General features: G+C 40.2%; 1 protein-coding gene across 1 annotated transcript in view; it reads left to right on the top strand.

The window, feature by feature from the left end:
• PTPRT (protein tyrosine phosphatase, receptor type, T) overlaps positions 1–22,737 on the top strand; it is a 724,687-nt gene that overhangs the window by 315,067 nt on the left and 386,883 nt on the right. Inside the window, exon 4 of the mRNA XM_011996484.1 lies at positions 2,149–2,445. Coding sequence (XP_011851874.1) covers positions 2,149–2,445 — 297 coding nt within the window. The remainder of the gene's footprint in view (positions 1–2,148; positions 2,446–22,737) is intronic.

The following is a 22,737-nucleotide window of genomic DNA, read 5'->3' as shown; positions in this document are numbered from 1 at the left end:
TGTCACATTCTCAGAGTCACCCATTTGATTTTGGGATGCTGGCTCTGCTTTGCATAAAGGATCTGTGAGCATGAGTAATTGGGCTGTAAGAGTGACCATGAATTCCTCAGTTGATCAGGGGCCAGGGCTGCCCACTATCCTCAACACCCTCACTCCTGCAGCCACGTGGGCACCTCTGTGCTGGCTCACCGGGTTCCCTGACATTCCTGTGGACTATGTTCCTTGGTAAGACTCTGACACAAGTTACAGGACATTTTCCCCAAAGGGACAGATCAACTAGACTCTGACACAAGTTACAGGACATTTTCCCCAAAGGGACAGATCAACTAGACTCTGACACAAGTTACAGGACATTTTCCCCATAGGGACGGATCAACTAGCACCAATAGCACCTCCTCTTTCTTATTGCTGCATTGGTGCAGAGGTAACCTTACCCCTCAATGCTCTGAGGGGATTGGAGCAATGATGGAACCCTACTCCATCATTTTGCATAAGGGTGCTCCCAGCACTGCCACTCACAAGGCATTCAAGGTAGACACAGCATACGGAACACTATTATTATTACTATTACATATATATTATTACTATTACTGCAAAATGAACAACACACCCCAGTTATCATACGTAGAGTGCTTATTAAGTTTGAATTCTAACTGCTTTACAAACATCTCATCGAATTTCCCCTTCCCCCTGCAATGAGGTTAGCTACTATTATTATCATCGTTTTACAAATGAAATAAAAAGTGGACCCAAAGAGGATACATAACTGGGCAAAGTCCTTTAGGGATGGGAAGAGGTACTGATTTAATCTCTAGCCTGTGCCTCACTCCTCCCAGATAAGAAAGTCTGACGCAAGAATTTCTGGGGTATCTATCACATGAGAAGTCATGTTTCTACCATAACAAATGCCTGAGCTAGGAGCCAGGCATGGTGGATGATGCCTGCAATCCCATCACTTTGGGAAGCCAAGGCAGGATGATTGATTGAGCCCAGGAGTTTGAGACCAGCCTGGGCAACATAGAGAGACCCCATATCTGAAAAGATAAAAATAAAAAAATTAGCCAAGCATGCTGTAGGCCCACCTATGTGTGAGGCTGAGGCTAGAGGATCATGATTGCTTGAGCCTAGGAGTTTGAGGCTGGGATGAGCTCTGATCATGCCACTGCACACCAGCCTAGGAGACAGAGTCAGACTCCCATCTCAAAGAAACAAAACAAGCCACTCCAAAAAACAAATGCCTAAACCTCAACATAAAATGAGCTTTACATGTGAGGGTTTTGAAAAACATCTTGTTTGTTATAACCTGTTTTATATAAGAAAAAAAATCTAATGTGCGTAAAGTATAAACAGAATATTTCTAATAAAATTAGACATGGACAATGTTATGTATGGTGATCTGAGACCAAGATCAACAGTAAGTGTGGAGTGGGAGACAGCATTAGGGTGAGAAGGCATGCTCAGATTTGCTTTTACAATGATGTTCCCAGAGGGGCCACTTAGGAAGAAAGTAGAGAGGAGACAAAGACGGGTGGAAGACTGTTGTAGGAGGTTAGGAAATGATGAACTGTGTTGTCAAGGAAAGGAGAGGAAATCCCAAAGCAGACTTAATGGGTCATGATGACTGCATGGATAAACTGGGTGTTGCGGGTTGAGGCTGTGACTCAGTTTCCAGCTTGTGCATCTGGATGTTGTTGGCTGAAGAGGAGAGGCTGACCTCCAAGGGTACAGGCTGTGGCTGAATTCAGTATAAGGAGGCAGGTCAGCTCTCAGCAGCCGTCTAAATAAGCATGTCCCAGAAGCGGAGAGTGTACTGTTTGTGGTACCAAGAAGGTTTTCAATGGCATTCTGATGCACCCTTAAGAATTTAACAATTTCACATTTATTTTTATGGTTAACATTTATTGATGACGTTTTCCTTTTATATATTTATACTTTCTATTAGCTGCATGTATTTAAATAAGACAAGGGAGATTGATTTAAAGAAAAAAGTTCTCTAAATTATATTGCATGTGTCAAAAATCATGATGGCAGTGATTGAATGGTGGAGATATGTTTAGAAAAACTGTGTTCCCTGTTTTAGCAGAACATGCACCCCAGCTTCCCGATGGTCTCTTCAGAGCCCTTGTTTCTTGCCTGCATGTCTTGCAGATCCGGTGCATGGCCCACAGAACGTGGAAATCGTAGACATCCGAGCCCGGCAGCTGACCCTGCAGTGGGAGCCCTTCGGCTACGCGGTGACCCGCTGCCATAGCTACAACCTCACCGTGCAGTACCAGTACGTGTTCAACCAGCAGCAGTACGAGGCCGAGGAGGTCATCCAGACCTCCTCCCACTACACCCTGCGAGGCCTGCGCCCCTTCATGACCATTCGCCTGCGACTCCTGCTGTCTAACCCCGAGGGCCGAATGGAGAGCGAGGAGCTAGTGGTGCAGACTGAGGAAGACGGTGAGCAAGGGAGGAAAGCTTACATGGGAATGGGGATATTGAATCTGTTCACAAGGCTGTGGCAGTCAGTTATGAGGCTTTTATTTTTCCTACATTTTTAATTCCCTCACACATACTTTTCTTTTCCAAGGTCTTCAGTGAAGGACTATGTAAACGGCATTGCACACCTCCAGGGCGTGCTTTTCCCATCACAGTGACAGCTCTGCCATAGACATGCACTCAGCTTTGGCCCTTTTGTACCCCCATCCCTCTTCTTGCTTTATACCAGTGTATTAGACTATTCTTACATTGCTATAAAGAAATACCTGCGGCCAGGTGCGGTGGCTCATGCGTGTAATCCCAGCACTTTGGGAGGCCGGAGCGGGTGGATTGCCTGAGCTCAGGAGTTTGAGACCAGCCTGGGTAACATGGTGAAACCCCGTCTCTACTGAAATACAAAACAATTAGCCAGGCATGGCAGCATGTGCCTGTAATCCCAGCTACGCAGGAGGCTGAGGCCGGAGAATTGCTTGAACCCAGGAGGCAGAGGTTGCAGTGAGCCGAGATTGTACCACTGCACTCCAGCCTAGGCAACAGAGTGAGATTTTTTCTCTACAAGAAAAACAAACAAACAAACAAACAAAAAACCACCTGAGACTGGGTAATTTACAACGAAAGGAGGTTTAATTGGCTCACAGTTCTGCAGGCTGTTCAGAAAGCATAGCACTGACATAGCTTGGCTTCTGGGGAGGCTGAGGAGCGTTTACTCATGGTGGAAGGCGAAGTAGGAGCAGGCACACCACGTGGCCAAAGCAGGCACAAGAGAGAGATTGGTGGTATGGTGCCACACACTCAACCAGATCTCTGGGGAATTCACTCACTGGCATGAAGACAGCACCAACCCATGAGGGATCCACTTCCATGATCCAGTCATACCTCCAGCATTGAAGATCACATTCAACGTGAGATTTGGGAGGGCACAGATACCCAAACTGTATCAACCACCTTCTCTGTCCAAGGTTTGACTGCACTGGTGCCTCCAGAAAGAGAAAACATGTATCACGTTGTTTAAACATGTTGAATTTGGTAGTCAGACAATGCTGAATTATGTCAGAATTAAAAACAGAAAATACATATAAAAAGCTTAGCATACACATTGGATGCACCCAGGACTGAATATTCACCTGGCTGGATGACAGTCATCTCAAACTCAAGGTATCTGAAAATGAACTTATCTCCAATTCGATACTGACTTTCCCTGTGTTCCTCAACTCAATGAACTGCACCTAGTAACTCAAGATAGAGACCTGAAAGTCAGCCTGGGAGCCTCCATGTTTCCCTCCCCAACCCACCCCACCTCCATACCCCACAAGTTTCTAATGGGTGTGCTTCCTGCAGTTTATCTTCCTCATAACTTGAGACTCCAAGAACCCAGAGCCACTACTGCTAAAACACAGAACTTTTCCTGCCTCTCTGTCCTTACCCATGCCATTTCTCTTGCTTGGAATGACCTCTCCTCCATGTTTGCAAGGAAACCTCTATTGACCTTTCAAGTCTGCTCAGATGTTACTTCCTCCAGGAAGCTTTCCTTGATTGCCACAGATTGACTTGGATGTTTCTTCCCAGGTTCACTGCAGTTACTTTAGTGATAGCATAGAATTTGCCAGTTCCAGGACTTACCTAAGAAACACTTCCCCATGACCATATTTCAGTTTCCCCTCCAGCCAGCCCAGGCTGCCCCTTGCCTTGTGGGATGGCTTTAGATAGTTCCCGAGAATCAGACTCAGATGAAGATTCGTGTGCAAGTGACTGACTAAGAAAGTTTTCCCAGGGCAGACTGGGAGGGGAGTGAGGGAAGTGGGATAAGGAAGGGGAGAAAGTCAAGGTGCAACTTTTGGCCAAGTCCAGCAAAAACTGGCTGCAACCTGAGCCTTCGGGGAACTGTTCAGGGTGGGCCATGCATCACAGGTGTCCTAAGTTAGCCAAGGAAGCTGTCAGCCAACAGTTAGGGTCTGGGATGGGGAGGAGAGATTCAGAGGTAAAATTTTAGTAACTTGTCTTTCTGCACATGCAGGTAAAGAATAGAGGCTCACAAAAATGGTATACAGAGATCTGAAAGGTCTAGCCAGAGCACTGGCATTGTCAGTTGCATAAAGAAAATACCCAACTTGACTCAGATTAGCCTTAGAACTTGAAGACAGCACCTCTGCTGTGGCAATTCTGTTTAGTACTTGTTTTCTTTTTTTCATTTACTTTTTTTTCTTTCTTTGTGTGTTCCTGGGATCCAGTAGGATCTAGTACTCTTGCTTCATGTAAGCAAGTTCTAAATACCTCAGAGTTATGACCCTGAGTAGAACCCAGATTCACATTCTCAGCTGCAAAATCTCATGAGAAGATAAGGGAAATAGTGCCAGCCTCTTCTTACCTTGCCCCTAATGCTCACTTCCACCATGTCCCATCCTAGAGCTGGAAGTCTTACACAGTCTACTTTCATGATCCATCCCTCCGGTTCATCCTCATAGCCATCCTCTTTGCAGACCCCACACACTGGACTTTGGGGTCATCCTTGGAGTAGACTGTGTAAAACTTCTAGGAAGATTTCCCTAGACTTGACTTCATTGTTTCAGAAATGTGTAGCCCCTTCCTCCAGCATGTAGAATTGTTCACTGTTAGACAATGTACACTGTGGAGCCAAGCATGCCTGGACAAGTTGTGTAACCTCTTAGTGACTTGGTTTCCTCATCTATAAAATGGAATTAGTTGGCCAGGCATGGTGGCTCACCCCGTAATCCCAGCACTTTGGGAGGCTGAGGCAGGCAGATCACAAGGTCAGGAGATCGAGACCATCCTGGCTAACATGGTGAAACCCCATCTCTCCTAAAAATACAAAAAATTAGCTGGACATGATGGCACGTACCTGTAGTCCCAGCTACTCAGGAGGCTGAGGCAGGAGAGTCGCTTGAACCCAGGAGGTGGAGGTTGCAGTGAGCTGAGATCGCACCACTGTACTCCAGCCTGGGTGACAGAGCGAGACTCCATCTCAAACAGAAAAGGAATAATTAAAGTACCTATCTTATAGATTCTCATGCACATAAAGTGGGATGATATATAAAGAAATTGGACTAACACCCAGCATATTATAAGGTACTACATTTTTGGTGAACCGTGGGAAATTAAAAAAAGGAATTCTTCACAAAGGAGCATCTAGCCCCGGCAACTGAGAAACTGCCCAACTCCCCTAGGAAACCTCTTCAGAGCTCTAGACAGGTCCAGACATCTAGAAATCTAATTGGTTGTAGGAAATACACTGTAGACACTCAAAAAGTGGCACTGTGCTTGGTGCCTGATATGAGAAACAGAGTCAGGGCAAAAGGGTGGTTCAGTGACTGATACTCACAGGGAATTCCTGGTTGTTTGAGAGGGAGAAGTCACTGCTGAAAATCAGCATGAAAATTCAGGACTCAGGAGATGAACAATAAGGTTTTCCCAAGGAGCGACTCAGGGCACCTTTTTAAAGATGCTCTGCCCACCTTGAGCTGCTCTTTGAGGATTACCTCCCTGTGCCTCAGCAAACCCCAAGTCCAGCTTTAAGATGTTCCTTAACTTGTCTCTCTCTTCTTCCTGTCACCAAGAAAAAAAGGCTTTATCAAAACAACATGAGAGCAGGAATGCTTTGAAATTAAATTTTAATTAAACATCATTAATAAAACATCAATTCCTGCTCTATGGAGATGTGTGGACATTATCATACTAAAAACACCAACATGCAAGACACAATTCCTCAGTTCTGTAACTATGCTGAGGCTCTGCCTCAAAACCCACTGGACTGAAGGAAGGTCTCAGTGTAGAACCCCACTGTATGCCAGGGTTAGGTTCCATTCTCCCTAAAGAGGGAGGAAGCACCATTTCTGTTGACTGGGTAACTCATTCACCTCAAGGACAAGATGAGGCTGTAGCATGGCTCTAGTGGATTAACTGAAACCCCCCTCCAGGAGCCAGGAAGCAACCTTTAGGATTGAGTTGGCTGAATGGCTGAATTCATGCTGCTGTCATCCGTGCCACAAAAATTGTCTTCTGAGGAATTATTTGTAGAATTTGTAATTTCAGCACCTCAGTGCATTTGAGGGCCTGCAAAGAAATCCAGCACTAGAGAGGCTCATGGCTGCTGAGCCCTATGGCTTCATTTGGGTAGCAGCTGTTCATAAGAGACTAAATCGATTCTTTATTTTTCCCTTTTCCACAAATGTCTCAGACAAAACCACAGTTCGCTTTGCACCTCGAAAGATGAAAACCATGTTGATGGTTTTGCTTGGCAGCTCACTTTGGCTGCTATTTATTGAGCACCTACACTGGGCTAAGCATGGATAGACATGTTATATACAACGACTCCTGTGCTCCTTTTGCCCAATATTTTATTGTGAAATTTTTCAAGGCTAGAAAAATTGAAAGAATAGTACAAAGGAGACTTATAAACTTCTCATCTAGATTCAACATTTGTAAACACTTTGCTGCATTTACTAGTGTGTGTATCTTACATCTACATGATAGATGATGTATGCTATGTAAATGTATTTATGAATACATACAATATTTTAACCATTTGAAAGTAAATTGCAGAAATCATGACAGTTGATTTCTAAACCCTTTAGCATACATGACCTAAAAATAAGAACTTTCTGCTACATACCCACAATGCTATTTAACCTCTAATAAATTTTGCATTAATTTTAAAATTATGTAATATACAGTTTGTTTACATTTTTAATAATATTCAGCCTGATTCTGTGGACAAAACCAGGGTTCAGGATATTTTTGGCAAAACTATTACATTGGTGATACATATTTCTTATTGTATTTTGTCAAGAAGTTCGTAATGTCAGGGAGCCCCAGTACTGATGATGCCACATATGGTCACTTAGATAAGACAAGAACTACCTGGTCCCTCCACTGTACATGTAGCACCTTTTTTCTTTTGTAAAGTATCCTTGAAGTGAAACTTTGAGTTGAAATGAGTATTGTATTCCCCTAAAACTTTCACTCAATGGTTTTAACACCCCCTGAGAGTCTTCACTTGAATCAGTTATTACATTGGTGCCTTCAAAAGGGTGATTTACACATCTATAATTCTCTACGCTTACTAGTTAGCCTTCTTCTTTATAGAAGAGCTTTTTTTCCCTCTCTTCATCTTCCTCTCTGTTTTTAGTCCCCTGGTTGATTCATAAATCATTTCCTACTCAATGTATTAAAATCCTGTACTGTCATTCTCTGTGATGCTCAAATTGCCTCAAATAGGGCCAGTGGCAGTCTCTTCAAGCTGATTCCCGGGTCCTTTTGACCTGTTCTCATTAGTCTTCCTTGCTTCTGGCACAACAAAAATATTCTAGACTATCCTTTTAATGTCCCTGCCCCAGACCTGAGGTCAACCATTTATTGGGGATTTCTAGTTGCTTTCAGTGGGGAGTGGTATTTTGGCACTAAGATATACATCTTAGGTGTGCTCAGTGGTGCGTTATTGCCTCTAGGTTCTTTCAGTAGGTAGAGCTGGGAAATATAATTTATTTTTGTTGAAAGTCATGGGCTCATACTGATTCAAATTCAACACATTTTATACGTATATCTCTCTTCTCCTGCAGTGAGAACCCTGATGCTCCATATTCACATATTTTTCATTTGCTCCATCCTGAAACACATATAAAATGGTTTCAGAATTTCACCACCAATCCCTCTAAAAAACAATAAAGCTATTATACTAAGTTAGGTTAAAGATTTCAGTTTTTCTCTCCTTAGGCTGTATACCACTGAGGGTATGCAGTGAGAATACTATGTTCAAAAGTTCAGTTCTTTTCTCTGTATGGTTATATTATCAATTTATACCCAGTTATGTTCATTTGTTTCCATTTTAAGATTTGCCTTCCACCTAGGCTTTTTAATTTAATTTAATTTTTTTTAACATGCAAAACAGTTGCATGTTTCAAAAATCAAAACTATATCTCATTACTGGGTATATACCCAAAGAAATATAAATCATTCTATTATAAAGATACATGCATGCATATTTTCATTGCAGCACTATTTACAATAGCAAAGACATGGAGTCAACCCCAATGGCCATCAGTGATAGACTGGATCAAGAAAATGTGGTACATATACACCATGGAATATTATGCAGCCATAAAAAGGAATGAGATCATGTCCTTTGCAGAAACATGGATGGAGCTGGAAGTCATTATCCTCAGCAAACTGACACAGGAACAGAAAACCAAACACCGCATGTTCTCACTTGTAAGTGGGAGCTGAACAATGAGAACACATGGACACAGGGAGGGACACAACACATCCTGAGGCCTGTTGGGGGAGTGTGGGGAGGGAGAGCATCAGGATAAATAGATAATGCGTATGGGGCTTAATACCTAGGTGATGGGTTGATAGGTCCAGCAAACTACCATGGCATGCGTTTACCTGTATAACAAACCTGCACTTCCTGCTCATGTATCTCAGAACTTTACATTAAATTAAAAATAAAAGCACCATTAAAAAACTACATTACAAGGTACATTCCAAAAAATATTACCACCATTTCTGTCTCTTTTTACTATTCCAATGCACACTTGAAAGGTAGCTGTTTTCATCCCTTTCTGCTTGATCTTTCCTAGAGTTCTTTTTGCAAAAAATACATAACACTTTTCTTCCTCCTACTTCTTATATAAAAGGTAGCATAATTGATGTACTTTGCATCTTGTGTTTTGTTCACTCAGTATATCCCGGAAATCACTTCATATCAGTTACTACAGAATTTCCTCATAATTTTTTATGACTCTATGGTATTTCATTGTATTGATGGAAATACTGTGATTTATTCAACCAATATCCAATGGACACCCAGGTTGTTTCCATTATTTACTATCATAAATAATACTGTAGCAAATAGGCTTGTGCATATGTTTTTTGGTACTTGTGGCAAGGTATCTTTAGGGTAAATTCCTAAAAGTGGGATTGTAAGAGTCACAGAGTAAGAGCATATGCAGTTTTGTTAGCTGTTAAGAGGTACACTTCCATAGAAGTTGTAGATTTTGCATTTTTGCTAGCAATGTAGATCATTTAATCTTAACACTAAATGTGAAGGAGCAAAGAGTGTTGTTTTTTCTGTTTTACAAATAAGGAAATGTAGAATCCCATATACTAATTATATATAATGTAACTGATTATAATTAATGGCAATATATACTATAATTAATATAATTGATATTCAATATAATTAATCACATATAAACCATATATTATTTCATTTAACATCATCCTTTTTAAAAAGCTCATGTACTTGAATTGTAAGGAAGACTGACGTGCCTCAGGAATGAGTACCTTTATTAAGTGTACATTTCTAATGAGTCGATCATCAGGTTTCTCAGGTTACAGTAAGCTAGAAGAAGGCCGCATGTTCCTAAGGATGAGGACATCTGTAGTAACAAGATGTGGCATGTAACACCTGGAAAAGGGAAAAGTGAAAGGAAAAGCAGAAAAAGCAGTAACAACAAGGCAATAAGTAAAGCAGTCCAGAGTCATTTAGTGTAAGGGTGAAAGCTATTCACACCCTAGTGAGTCCTGAAGGCATCACTTTATTAGAGCTCAGTACATTTGAGATGTTTACAAAGGTGGTCTTGAGATATTATAAAGGGTAAAGAGAAATGCAATTATGTTTTTCAAATGCCCACTGTGAGCTAGGCGTTGAGCTGATATTCTCCCTTTTTACAGTCAGTTCCCAAACAATTTGATGTAGATGCTGTTGATACAGTTGTGCAGAGGAGGAATCAATAGAATTCAAAATCTTACCTGAAGGGCCTTCCCTGACCACCTAATGTATAATTCTATACCTGGCCAAAACCTCTACCACTCTTCTCTGCTTTATTTTTCTCTGCCTCATGCTGTATATTGATTACTTTATTATCTCTCTATAAGAGATATAAGCTTAATGAGAATAGAAACTTTGTTTCATGTTGTTCACTCTGCTCATCCATAGTATGGGCTCATTAACTATTGTTGAATGAATAGATGGATGAATAAATGACCATCCCACATAAAAATCTATGTGCTTTTCATGACACCATAGTGTCCCATTAATGGGTATTGTTTGTGAAGAAGGGGGAGATGTATGACATCTTTTAGCTCTATTCAAAGCTAACTCAGACTAGCTTGCATCTCTTCCCACCTCCAAGTTCAGTAGTGCCACATTCTTTGCTTCAAATCAACCATGGTGGAAATATTTACACCGTGGAAATTGGCAAACTTTTTGTTTTTATTTTTCCCTGGAGAGCAGGTTGTGAAACATTTAGTAGCATACCACCGTATAGTTCAATTAAAAGGCTGTAGTTAATTAAGATGTAAAGATTTATCTGGAACAAATATACTTTCTCCAACACAACTGGGAAATATGAGACTAAAATTCTAAATCTCTCTTATTAAGTTAGTTCCAAGCCTCATTATAATGAATGAAAAAGCAAATATGGCAACTGGAGTGGAGAGACCAAAAAAATGACCTAGACAAGAAAAGTATCAAGGGAAATGCCTGTTGAATTGTGCAGGGCTCTCTGCTTTTATATATACTACCTTGATATTTCTCATATCTACCCCCAAAGTTCACCGTTCTTAACCCCTTTTCAGTTGTGGAAATGGAGATACAGAGAGGAGAGGAGGGAAGGAGAGAGGTGGGGAGGGGAGGGGAGGGGAGAGGAGAGGAGAAAACTTCCCTTGATAACACTCTGTCCTCCTTTATGTTGAAATGAAAATTTTCCTTAAATTACCACCTGACTTTAAGGCACAAGAAAACATCTGGTTTAATTACAGTGAATTTACGTGAACCCACTGACAAGAAGCATAGTTAAAATTAGCAATTTTAGTGTGCTTTTTTTTAAGAGAATGAAATTATAAAGTAATTAACCTTTGTTGTAGAACTCTGTCAAAAGGATGGAAAGTTCCATGCTGTTAGGTAGAAGAAGAAATGAAATTGTGGAAAGGGAAAATGTGGATTCATTAAAGAATTACAAAGAAAAAAGAATGGAAAAGGGACATCGAATTAGAAGATAAGACAAAAAAGGAATTTTTTGCCAAGAAGTCTTTTTACAGTGAGAGAGAGAGAGAGAGAGAGACCTAGTTTAATCAAAGGAAAGTAAGTCTATCTCATTGTAAAGGACATCTTGACTATGGAATGGCAATGTGGTGGGTGGAAGGAGCCTCTTACTTGGGGTGAGACATCCTGATTTTGCTGCTTTAAGATGCTATGACAGCCTTTCAGCGTTCTGGACCCACAGATCTACCAGGTGATAGAAGAAAGGGGTGATTTGGTAATTGCTTTGGAAATAGAAGAGTTTGAGCTATATCCAGGCTTCATCCACTACTTCACTATGCAACCTTGATTAAAGGATTCGCATTCTGTACACTTTAGTGCCCCATCTGTAAAATGCCTCTCTACAGAGGCTGTAGGACATGAAAGTCTATGTGTAAAGCCCTTAACCTACTCTCTGCCAAGATCTTTGCTAAGTGGTGTGTGGCCAACATCGGACATCATAGATAGCTTTTTATTTCAGGGTGTTCGGGAAAAACAAAACAAGAGATCTATGCAAAATTTCCGTTTGCCCTGAGCAAAAGGCCACTTTTAAGTAACCTCTAACCCCTCTGTAATCTCATTTTCAAACATTTCACTCTGACCACATCTCTTCTCTTTTCAGTTTATTCCCTCTAGTATTGTAGCTCCAAAAATTCAGCCCCACTAGGACTTGCTACCTTGTTCATTGCCCTCATTCCCTGTTCTACCCAGCTTAAATTCCTTGGCTGATCATTCCAGTTACATCCTTGCATACTCCCGCAACACCTCAGCCTCATTCTCATTTCCAGCTATTCACAACCCTAGCTCCATCTGATTCCCTGTCTGTGCTAGGTCTTTCCTTCTGTAGCTGCTGCACACCACTGTGCTAACCACTCTCATTTGGAAGCCAGAGGCACCACTGGAACTGGCTTTTAAAGCTGCCTGGTAATACTGTCTTTCCCTGGCCCATTCGTCCTTCCAGTCTCCCAAAGAATATTTCTATCTTCAGACTTCTAGCACATCCACCTGTTCTCACTTCCACAGATGACCTTGTTACCTAATAGACTGAGGAACTGAAACCATTCAAAGAAATTCCCTCCAGCTCTCATTGTCCAAATGTTGCCCTATTCGACCTCCCCCTCACCTCCCTGTTTCTATGGGTGAACCATTTGTTTTCTAAATAAAGGCAAGTTTCTCTGCTTAATGCAGTAAAACCCACTTACTTTTTTAACTCAATGTCATTGCTCCAGCAATTGTCCCCTTTCCACCCTACATCAAAATTTCATCAAAAAATTACATCAAAAAATTTTTTCATCAAAAAATTACATCAAAAAACAGAAACACCCAGCTCTGTCTTCTCCTCAAGCTGCTGTTCCATCGCCTCTTTATGCATCCATTCTTTCTATTTGTTCTTGAATCCATTCAACCAGCTCAGATCCCTGCCATTCCACCAAAACAATTATTTCAAGATCACCTGTGACCTTCAAGTCACCACATCCGATAGTCATTACTCAGAGAGACAGATCCTCTTGCTTAACCAGTTGGCAATATTTGACACAGCTGGTTGTTAAATCCTCCCTAAAACACTTTTTGTACTTTGCTTCCAATTCATCACACACTTCTAGATTTCCTCCTTCGGCAGTGGCTTCTCCTCTTTGTTTTTATTTTAAAGATAGGGTTTCACTGTGTCTCCCAGGCTAGAGGGCGGTAGTGTGATCAGCTCACTGTATCCTCTGACTCCTGGACTCAAATGGCCCTCGCACCTCACCCTCTCCAGTAGCTAGGACATGTGGGATAGTTACATATAGGCATGTGTCATCACATATAGGCATGTGCAAGCATGCTTAGCTAATTTATTTATTTTATTATTTTTATTTATTTATTTTTGAGATGGAGTTTCACTCTTGTTGCCCAGGCTGGAGTGCAATGGCACGATCTTGGCTCACCACAACCTCTGCCTCCCGCGTTCAAGTGATTCTCCTGCCTCAGCCTCCTGAGTAGCTGGGATTACAGGCATGTGCCACCATGCCTGGCTAATTTTGTATTTTTAGTAGAGATGGAGTTTTCTCCGTGTTGGTCAGGTTGGTCTTGAACTCCCAACCTCAGGTGATCCACCAGCCTCGGCTTCCCCAAGTGCTGGGATTACAGGCATGAGCCACCGTGCATGGCCTATTTATTTTTATTTTTACTTTTTTTGTAGAGACAGGGTCTCATTGTATTGCCCGAGGTGATCTCAGACTCCCAGCCTCAAGCCATCCTCCCACCTCAGCCTCTCAAAATGTTGGGATTACAGTTTGCTGGTTCCTTTTAAGCAGCATGTATTAGTCCGTTTTCATACTGCTGTAAAGAACTGGTTAAAACTGAGTAATTTATAAAGAAAAGAGGTTTAATTGACTCACAGTTCAGCATGGCTGGGAGGCGTCAGGAAACTTACAATCATGGCAGAAGGTGAAGGGGAAGCAGGGCACTTTCTTCACAAGGCGGCAGAAAGGAGAATGAATGCAGGAGAAACGACCAAACACTTATAATAACATCAGATCTCCTGAGAACTCACTCACTATCATGAAAACAGCATGGGAGAAACCACCCCCATGATTTAATTAGCTCCACCTGCTCTGTCCCTTGACATGTGGGGATTATGGGCATTACAATTCAAGATGAGATTTAGGGTGGGGACACAGCCAAACCATATCACATCCCAACCTTATTGGCCCAATTCTTGGGACTCTTTCCTGTTCGTATCCACACCAGAGGTTGGCCAGGTCTTAAAGTATAGGCTTTATCCACGAGAGGGTCTGTAGCAGCTACTCCATGCTGCCATTGTAGCAGGAAAACAGCCAGAGACAATGGATAAACAAATGGTTGCCGCAGTGTTGCAATACAATTTTATTTACAAAGACAGGCAGCTGGTTGGATTCAACCCAAGAGCCGTAGTTTGCTGACCCTGGATCCACATTCATTTCCCTAATTTCTTCTTCCAGTCTCCTGGCTTTGAAATCCATCCATATGTTAATAGTTTTCCCAATTGATACCTCCAGACCAGCCCTCTCTCAGCCCTCCAGAGTCATTTATCCAGCTGTCTTCTCAGCCTCTCCACCTAGATTGCTAATCAGCCCGTGGAATTAAACACATTCAAAACTGAGCCTCTGATCATCCCTCAACTTGTTCTTCCCACTGTCTTCCCCATCTCAGTAAATGGCAACTCTGTTTTATTAGCGGCTCGAGCCAAAAACTTTGACTTCTCACTTGTGTCAGAACTGAGGCCCTGGCTTTTACATCTCCAAAGAAAACCCTTTTTGGCTGGGCATGGTGGCTCGCCCCTGTAATCCCAGCACTTTGGGAGGCCAAGGCAGGTGGATTGCCTGAGCCCAGGAGTTTGAGACCAATGTGGGCAACATGGTGGACTCCCATCTTTACATACACACACACGTACTAGCTGGGCGTGGTGGTATGTACCTATGATCTCAGCTGCTCAGGAGGCTGAAGTGGGAGGATTGCTTGAGACCGGGAGGTTGAGGCTATAGTGAGCCATGATTGCACCACTGCACTCCAGGCTGGGTGACAGAGCAAGGCCCTGTCTCAAAAAAGGAAGAAGAGAACCTCTTCACCTTTTATTGCTTTTGATTGAGACCCCCTGGCTTTGTACAAAGCAGCAGCCCTGCTGTTCCCCACATCTAACATATTCTATTGGTTCATCCTGCAATATATGTCAATACCTTGACCATTTCTCACAGCCTCTACTGCTACCCCTCAGGTCCAAACCACTGTGCTCTCCAACCCAGATTATTGCAGCCTCTAAATCATCTTTGCAGCTTCAGCTCTGGCCCCTGCATTCTTTTCTCAACACAGCACCAAAATGATCTTGTTAAATCACAAAGCAAATCATATCACTCCCTCTGCTCGCAACCCTCTGATGGTTTCTCGTGTCACTGAGATTAAAAACCCAAAGCCTTACAGTGGCTCACATGCTCCAGGTGACCAGAATTCCCACTTTGGTTTGCCTCTCTGTCATCTCTTGATACTTGTGCCTCACTATGCAAATTCAGTCATCGTTCTCTTCAAATATATCAGGGAAATCCCTTCCTCAGGGCCTTTGCACTTGCCATTCTTTTTGGCTACAGTAGTGTTTTGCCAAATAACCAGGACGGTTCAAGCTTCTTCGAGTCTTTATTCCAGTGTCACCTCTCAGCGAGCTCTTCTCCGACTATTCTATTAAAAACTGGAAGCCTCCTACAGTGCACTCTTTGTCCCTCTTTCCAGCTTCAGGTGTCTCCTTAGCAATTATCATCTGACGTACTGTATATTTCACTATTGTTTTATCTGTCTTCTAGAATGCATTCCACAGAGACAAGAATTTTTCCTTATGTTTTGCTTACTGCTGCTTCCCAAGCACTTAGAAAAACAGTGCCAGGTGGACAAATAAGGACACAATAAATACATTATTGAATGAATGAATTCTGAGTCCTCAGAGAAAAAATAGATTTTAAGATTATTTACCATAGAAATCAGAAGAATATCGTAGAAAGCTCAGTAAGCTATGAGAAGATATAGGTTCTATGATTAGCAATATAACATCATTCGGATAGAGCAGACTGGGGTAAGGAAATCACAGGAAATAGCAATAATCTTAATTGTCTCTACAAAAAATCAAATTAGTGATCTCCAGGCTACCCTAGAGCTGTTCTCAGAGAATGCAATGGGGCCAGGGGGAGGATCAGACATATATAGTATTCTTTGTGCCAGACACCTAGCTAAGCACTTTGTGTATATTAACATATTGAATCCCCAGGACAACCTATATAGTAGGTAGTATTTTTATCCTCATTTTAAAGTAAGGAAAGTGAGACACAGAGATGTTAAGCAGCTTGGCCAAGGTAATACAGTAGTGGGAACAGGACAAAAACCCAGGCAGTGTGGCTCCAACCCGTGATCATTGTTTAATTCCACAATACTGCCTTTTAGGTCTCAGTGATGAAAATAAGAGTTTTGATTAGAAATGCCAATCTGATCACCGTTCTTAAACTACTGTCCTAAAGAAATACAGAGAAAAACACCTTTGTACCTGCCCTGAGAACTCTAAGAGGATGCCCTGACTGCTCCTGAAAGAATTAATGCAAGACATCGTGGGGGAGGGAGTCCTAAATGGGAAAGAGATGACTTTGCAGAGACTGCCTGGAAAGAAAACCCCTTAGGGAATTGGAGGAAAGGACTTCCAAGTCTATCGGCGTAAGTACCTCCAACTTTGACCAACCAATGCTAAAAACAGGAGTGGGCCTTGGAGCTGGTGGATGGGAGTGGGGAATGGAGAGAGGTCAGTGCCCTGGTCATCTTTATTTATTTGCTAGTCCATTATGCAGAGAACGAGAGCTCCCCCTCTAAGCCTACATTCAGGGCATATGGCAAATAAGAAAAGAGGGCTTCAATGGAAGGATCTCGTTGTAGAGAAACAATTACAGGAAGGAGCAGTGTCTGTGGTAACCAACTTCAGGCTGCCCCTCAAAACACCTAAAACGCCATCTTGCCATGGAGAATCTTCCTGCTGCCTAATATTTCCCTTCCTTACCTGCCCCTCATACCACTGCCCCACAGGTCAGACAGACCCCTTATCCAGCCAAGTAATGCATGAATATATCTAAATTCTTTCCTTTCCCTGTGAGTTGGAAATATTTAAAATAAGGACTTACATGGTAAGCAGCAGAATGACCCATTAAACCAGACCGTCACACACCACTTCTTAGAAGGTTGCATGCGGAAAGGTTACTGGACAGATTTCTAAAAATGCTTTCCTTCTTATTAAAAATAACGAATCTTATAGTGCAAAGCAAATACCCCCTAACAATTGAAGCAAGGGATAATATTTTTAAAAACAAAACAAAAAGACTACTACACATGCTTAGTAAGAATATCTGAATAAATCCTGGGATAGAACATGTTCATGGAATGGAAGTTAACATTGTAAAGGTAGTAGTTCTCCCAGACTGGCCTTCGTAAAAGAGTTTAGCACTATTTACTGTTCTTATTTATTTGATGATAAACTCTATCGTGTTTAGGGACGTGTGCTTAAGGAGTGAAAACAGTAAAGAAAAGCAAGGTCAGGATATGAAGTTCAGTACTGAAAAATTAATGAGATGTTTGTTTTATGCATTTGTTTTTATTTCGCAGTAACCAAGATAAACGATGATAGTGTATATAATCTTATACCAATAAATGTAAAATTTAGGTGATATGGCAAAATATTAATGAAAAAACTTGAGTCAAGGAAAAACAATTCTGTATAGTTTTACACCAAATAAAGAAATAGAATCAGTAATTTAAACTTTTGCAACAAAGTACACATCAGTCCCCGGTGACTTTACAAGTGCAATCAGTCAAACACTCAAGGAGTTTGTAATCCCAATCTTACACACTTTATGAGAGAGGGAAAAGAAGAAGCACTTCCCCCTTCAATTTATGACAAGACTGTAACCTTGATATTAAAAGCAGGAAAGCTTATGAGAAAAAATATATGCAAATACCTAAACAAAATATTAGCAAACAATCCAAAACTGTGTAAATATGCAAAGAATCGTTTAAGAAATTAGTGTTAGTCTAACTTTAGTAAATCTGTTTGTGTAATTTACTACAGTAACATACTAAGAGATGAGAAACACATATCATCATTATAGTAGATACAGAAAAAGCATCAGTTAATTCTCAGCGTGATTTAAAAAGTAAAATATTCTTGTATGCCTGGAATAAAAATGACCCCCTCAACCTGATAAAGATAACAAAAAAACCTATAAACACCATACTCAAAGATGAAACAATATCATCATTATCTTTGAAATTGGAGATAGACATATCATCATTTCTATTAAAGACTGTATTGGTGGCTATTGTTGAAGATAATAAAATAAAAGATTGGAAAAGAGCAAAACTATTATTAACTACAGATGCTAGAATTATCTCTACATAGATAACCCAAAGAAATCTGCAAACAAATTATTAGAATTAATATAAGAATATAGCATGTTTGCCATGACATTAACATTAAAAAGTCAATTCCATTTCTATTAACCTAACAAGTGTGTGGTATTTTCTTAAAGACATTATTTACAATTGCAATAAAAATGTAAGATATTTAGTAATACATTTAACATAAGTTTTCAAGATGCACATATAAATGTATAAAGCACTGAAAGACATTAAGGAAGGCCTAAATAAAAGATATGCCATGTTCATGGATCAGAAAACTTATTATTATAAAGACATGATATTATCTCCCAATTGATCTATAATACATACAACTAAAATTCAAAAATCAAACTTCTTTGTTTTTTTTTTTGAGACAGAGTCTCGCTCTGTCACCCAGGCTGGAGTGCAGTGGCCAGATCTCCGCTCACTGCAAGCTCTGCCTCCTGGGTTCACGCCATTCTCCTGCCTCAGCCTCCCAAGTAGCTGGGACTACAGGCGCCCGCCACCACGCCCGGCTAATTTTTTGTATTTTTAGTAGAGACGGGGTTTCACCGTGTTAGCCAGGATGGTCTTGATCTCCTAACCTCGTGATCCACCCACCTTCGCCTTCCAAAGTGCTGGGATTACAGGCGTGAGCCACTGCGCCCAGCCAAATCAAACATTTTTTGAAAAGGTACAAGCTAGTCCTAAAATGTTTATGTAAGGAGAAAAGGTAAGAGTACTCAAGATAGTCTTGAACATGAAGTACGAAGTAGTAGACTTTACCAGATAACAAGACTTACACTTTATTGTTAATTAAGATGTGATATTGATACAGGGAGAGTCTACTAGAAACACTTGAATATAATAGAGAGAACATAGAAGTAGACCCATGCATATGTGGAAATGTGACTGAAGTTAAAGTTATCAGGCAGATCAATTGAGGAATTAAAAATATTTTTTGAATCTCCCTAGGATAAGGAGAAAGAATTAAAATTGGATTCTTACCTCATGTTATACATAGTAACACAATTGTAAATGAGTTGAGGACATTTTATTAAAGGAATAACTCTTAGATGTCAGTGAAAATTTAGAAAAATATTCTTATGACTTCAGGATAGAAAAAGTGTTTCTTGACTAAAACTCTTGTATGGGTTTATTCAGAAGCAGACCCTGAGACAAATGGAAGTAGTTTATTTAGGAGATGGTCTCAGGACACACTCATAAGAAAGAGGGAAAGTGAGACGGGAAAGTGAGACAGGAAAGGGAAGAAAGTCCATACAAAATATATTAACAAAAAAATTACCATGTGAATGACTGAGTTCTAGAACAGTGCTATTCCACGTGTGGTCCAAGGACCAGCACTGATCATTGACCCTTTCTAATCCATAACAAGACAAGCACAGAAAGGGAAAGTATTTAAAAAGAAGCTTACTATTTTTCTTTTTTGCTTTTTCTTTTCTCTTCTTTCTTTTTTTTTTTTTTTTTTTGAGACAGAGTCACTCTGTCACCCCAACTGGAGTGCAGTGGTTTTATCTTGGCTCACTGCAATTCACTGCAAGCTCCGCCTCCCAGATTCACGCCATTCGCCTGCCTCGGCCTCCCCGAGTAGTTGGGACCACAGGCGCCTGCCACCACGCCCGGCTAATTTTTTTGTAGTTTTAGTAGAGACAGGGTTTCACCGTGTTAGCCAGGATGGTCTCAATCTCCTGACCTCGTGATCCGCCCACCTGAGCCTCCCAAAGTGCTGGGATTACAGGCTTTTTTGCTTTTTCAGTTTCACTTTTACTTTAAAATTTTACTTCCCTAGTAATTTATTTTCATTGTATTTTATGATAGCATAAGTCCATGGTAGATTTGGAATTATCATTGTCATCATCACAATGGTTTCAGTGTTTGAAATAGTTTAAGAAGTGCTAGTAAAACATGTCTCAGAGTTACCCAACCAAGTAGTAAGGAAACTGGGATGTTCATCCATCACTTTCCTGTCTTTCATTGCTTTAAGGATGTTTTCAGGGCATTAACTCTCTGGCACTTCTTGCTTTCTCTATGTGGAGAACAAGTTGGCTCCCACAGCATTTAGGTAAATTAGTATTTTGCAGTAAGCATTATTCAGTGGGATATAGGCAGGCCATCAACAGTGTCTGCTACTAAATTTGTCTTTCTCTCTCTTTCTCCCATACAAAAACTAAAATCTGATCAATTTGAGTACATTAAAATTAAGAACTGATCCATATTCAAAGGTAACATAAAGAGAAACACAAGACACAAAAGAAGTTTTTCAGTAACACATATAGCCAATAAAATGATCAGTATCAAACATATACAATGAATCTTTACAGATCAACAGGAAAAGGACAGTAATGTCCAGCAAACATTAAAAGATGCTGGTAAATAGGTAAAAGCATATAAAACCTTAGTGAAGTATCGTTTTGTACTTACCAGATGGTCTAGAATTTTAAAAACTGATAATACCAAATGTTAATAAAGATGTGGAGAAGTAGTAACTCTCAGAACATTGCTTGGGGCAGTGCTGCCACCACTTTGGAAAACAGTTTGGCATTACCCTGTAAAAACAAAGACAGATATGCCCTTGGGTCATAGGAATAGACTCCCTATTCCTAAGTGTACCTTAGTAAAATCTTGACATATGTTCAACCAAATATACAAAAATATTCCAACAAATTATATTCTAAGAAAGCCCCACCTAGATACAACTCTAAAGTTCATATGCTATAGAATGGTGGAATAAATAAGAATATATTCATAAAATGGAGATGAATTAAATACAACTATGTGCATCAAAATAGATGAGTCTCAAAATGATGATGAGTGACAAATGCAAATCACATAATAGAAAACACTCAATCCACATAGATTTAAAAGAAACCAAGAAATACTAAATGATATATTGTCTTGGGATATATGTATATATTTAGAACTCCAAATAAAAATAAAGAGAATGATTAAGAGAAAATTCAGGCCGAGTTCAGTGGCTCACACCTGTAATCTCAGCATTTTGGGAGGCCAACACAGGCAGGTTACCTGAGGTCAAGAGTTCAAGACCATCCTAGTTAACATGGTGAAACCCCATCTGTTCTAAAAATACAAAAATTAGCCAGGCGTGGTAGCAGGTGCCTGTAGTCCCAGCTACTTGGGAGGCTGAGACAGGAGAATCACCTGAACCCAGGAGGCGGAGGTTGTATTGAGCTAAGATCGCGCCATTGCACTCCAGTCTGGCCAACAAGAGTGAAACTCTGTCTGAAAAAAAAGAAAAGAAAAATCAGGATAGTATCTGTAGTACCTGTTTTTATTTATTTATATATTTACTGATGGGGAAGGAAAAAGGAGACAATAGTGATGGCCATAAAAAGTGCTTCGATAGTACAGTAGTGTTTTATTTCTTAGAACAGATAGTGGGCACATGTGTATTTAATAATTATTCTTAAACTATTCATACATTATTATGTATACTTTTTAATGTAATGCAAAACACTATAAAAGAAACTTTTAAATATAATACAAAAACAATGCGAACAATAATAAAGTCCTAGAAATACAATTTGTAAGAAATAAAAGAAAAACATTTTTAACTGAGGGGCATAAAAAGAAGCATTAATACATGAAGATTTATATGGTTTACTGGATAGAAGGACTCATGTTACAAAGTGATACTCTCTGCTTCCCAAAAAAGAGAAAAAAAGTGCAACTGCAGTAAAATTTTTGATGAAATATAATTAAAATTTTATAAAATTATTCCTCAATTCTTCTGGAAGAATACATGGGTAGGGGTACCTCAGAAAACTTTGCAAAAGAAGAATAATAAAAAGACTTGTTCTACCAAGTATCAAAACATGTCATCTTAATGCAACAGAGAAATACTGTCACAGTAAAAGCTACAACTCAGTGAAATAGAACAGAAAACCAAACAACATATGCTAGAATATAAAGTAATTTAATATGGTGGTAAGATGGCATTTTAAATCACCGGGGAAAGTTTTGACTGGTCAATTAATTATCCTTTACAATTGAGAAAATTGTAAGGAATTCTAGTTAGATTTCTACCATGTATAATATACACAGTAATTTCAGAAATATTAAAGTGTCAGGTATAAAAAGAAAAAGATGGGAATAAACCAGAAAATAAATAAATTATAAAACAACTATTCATCTGTCCTTTCCATTCATCTGATCTGGTGTGAAAAAGAGAATTTTCTCCAATTTGGAAAGACCAAGATCTATTAGCTTGAGTTTTATGCTCACAATCTTCATCAGATAGACCCTTCTTATCGTCCATCAAACAG

This window comes from Mandrillus leucophaeus, unplaced genomic scaffold (genome assembly GCF_000951045.1).
Source record: "Mandrillus leucophaeus isolate KB7577 unplaced genomic scaffold, Mleu.le_1.0 Scaffold516, whole genome shotgun sequence".
Classification (NCBI taxonomy): Eukaryota; Metazoa; Chordata; class Mammalia; order Primates; family Cercopithecidae; genus Mandrillus; species Mandrillus leucophaeus.
This window is presented reverse-complemented; position numbering and strand designations above follow the sequence as displayed.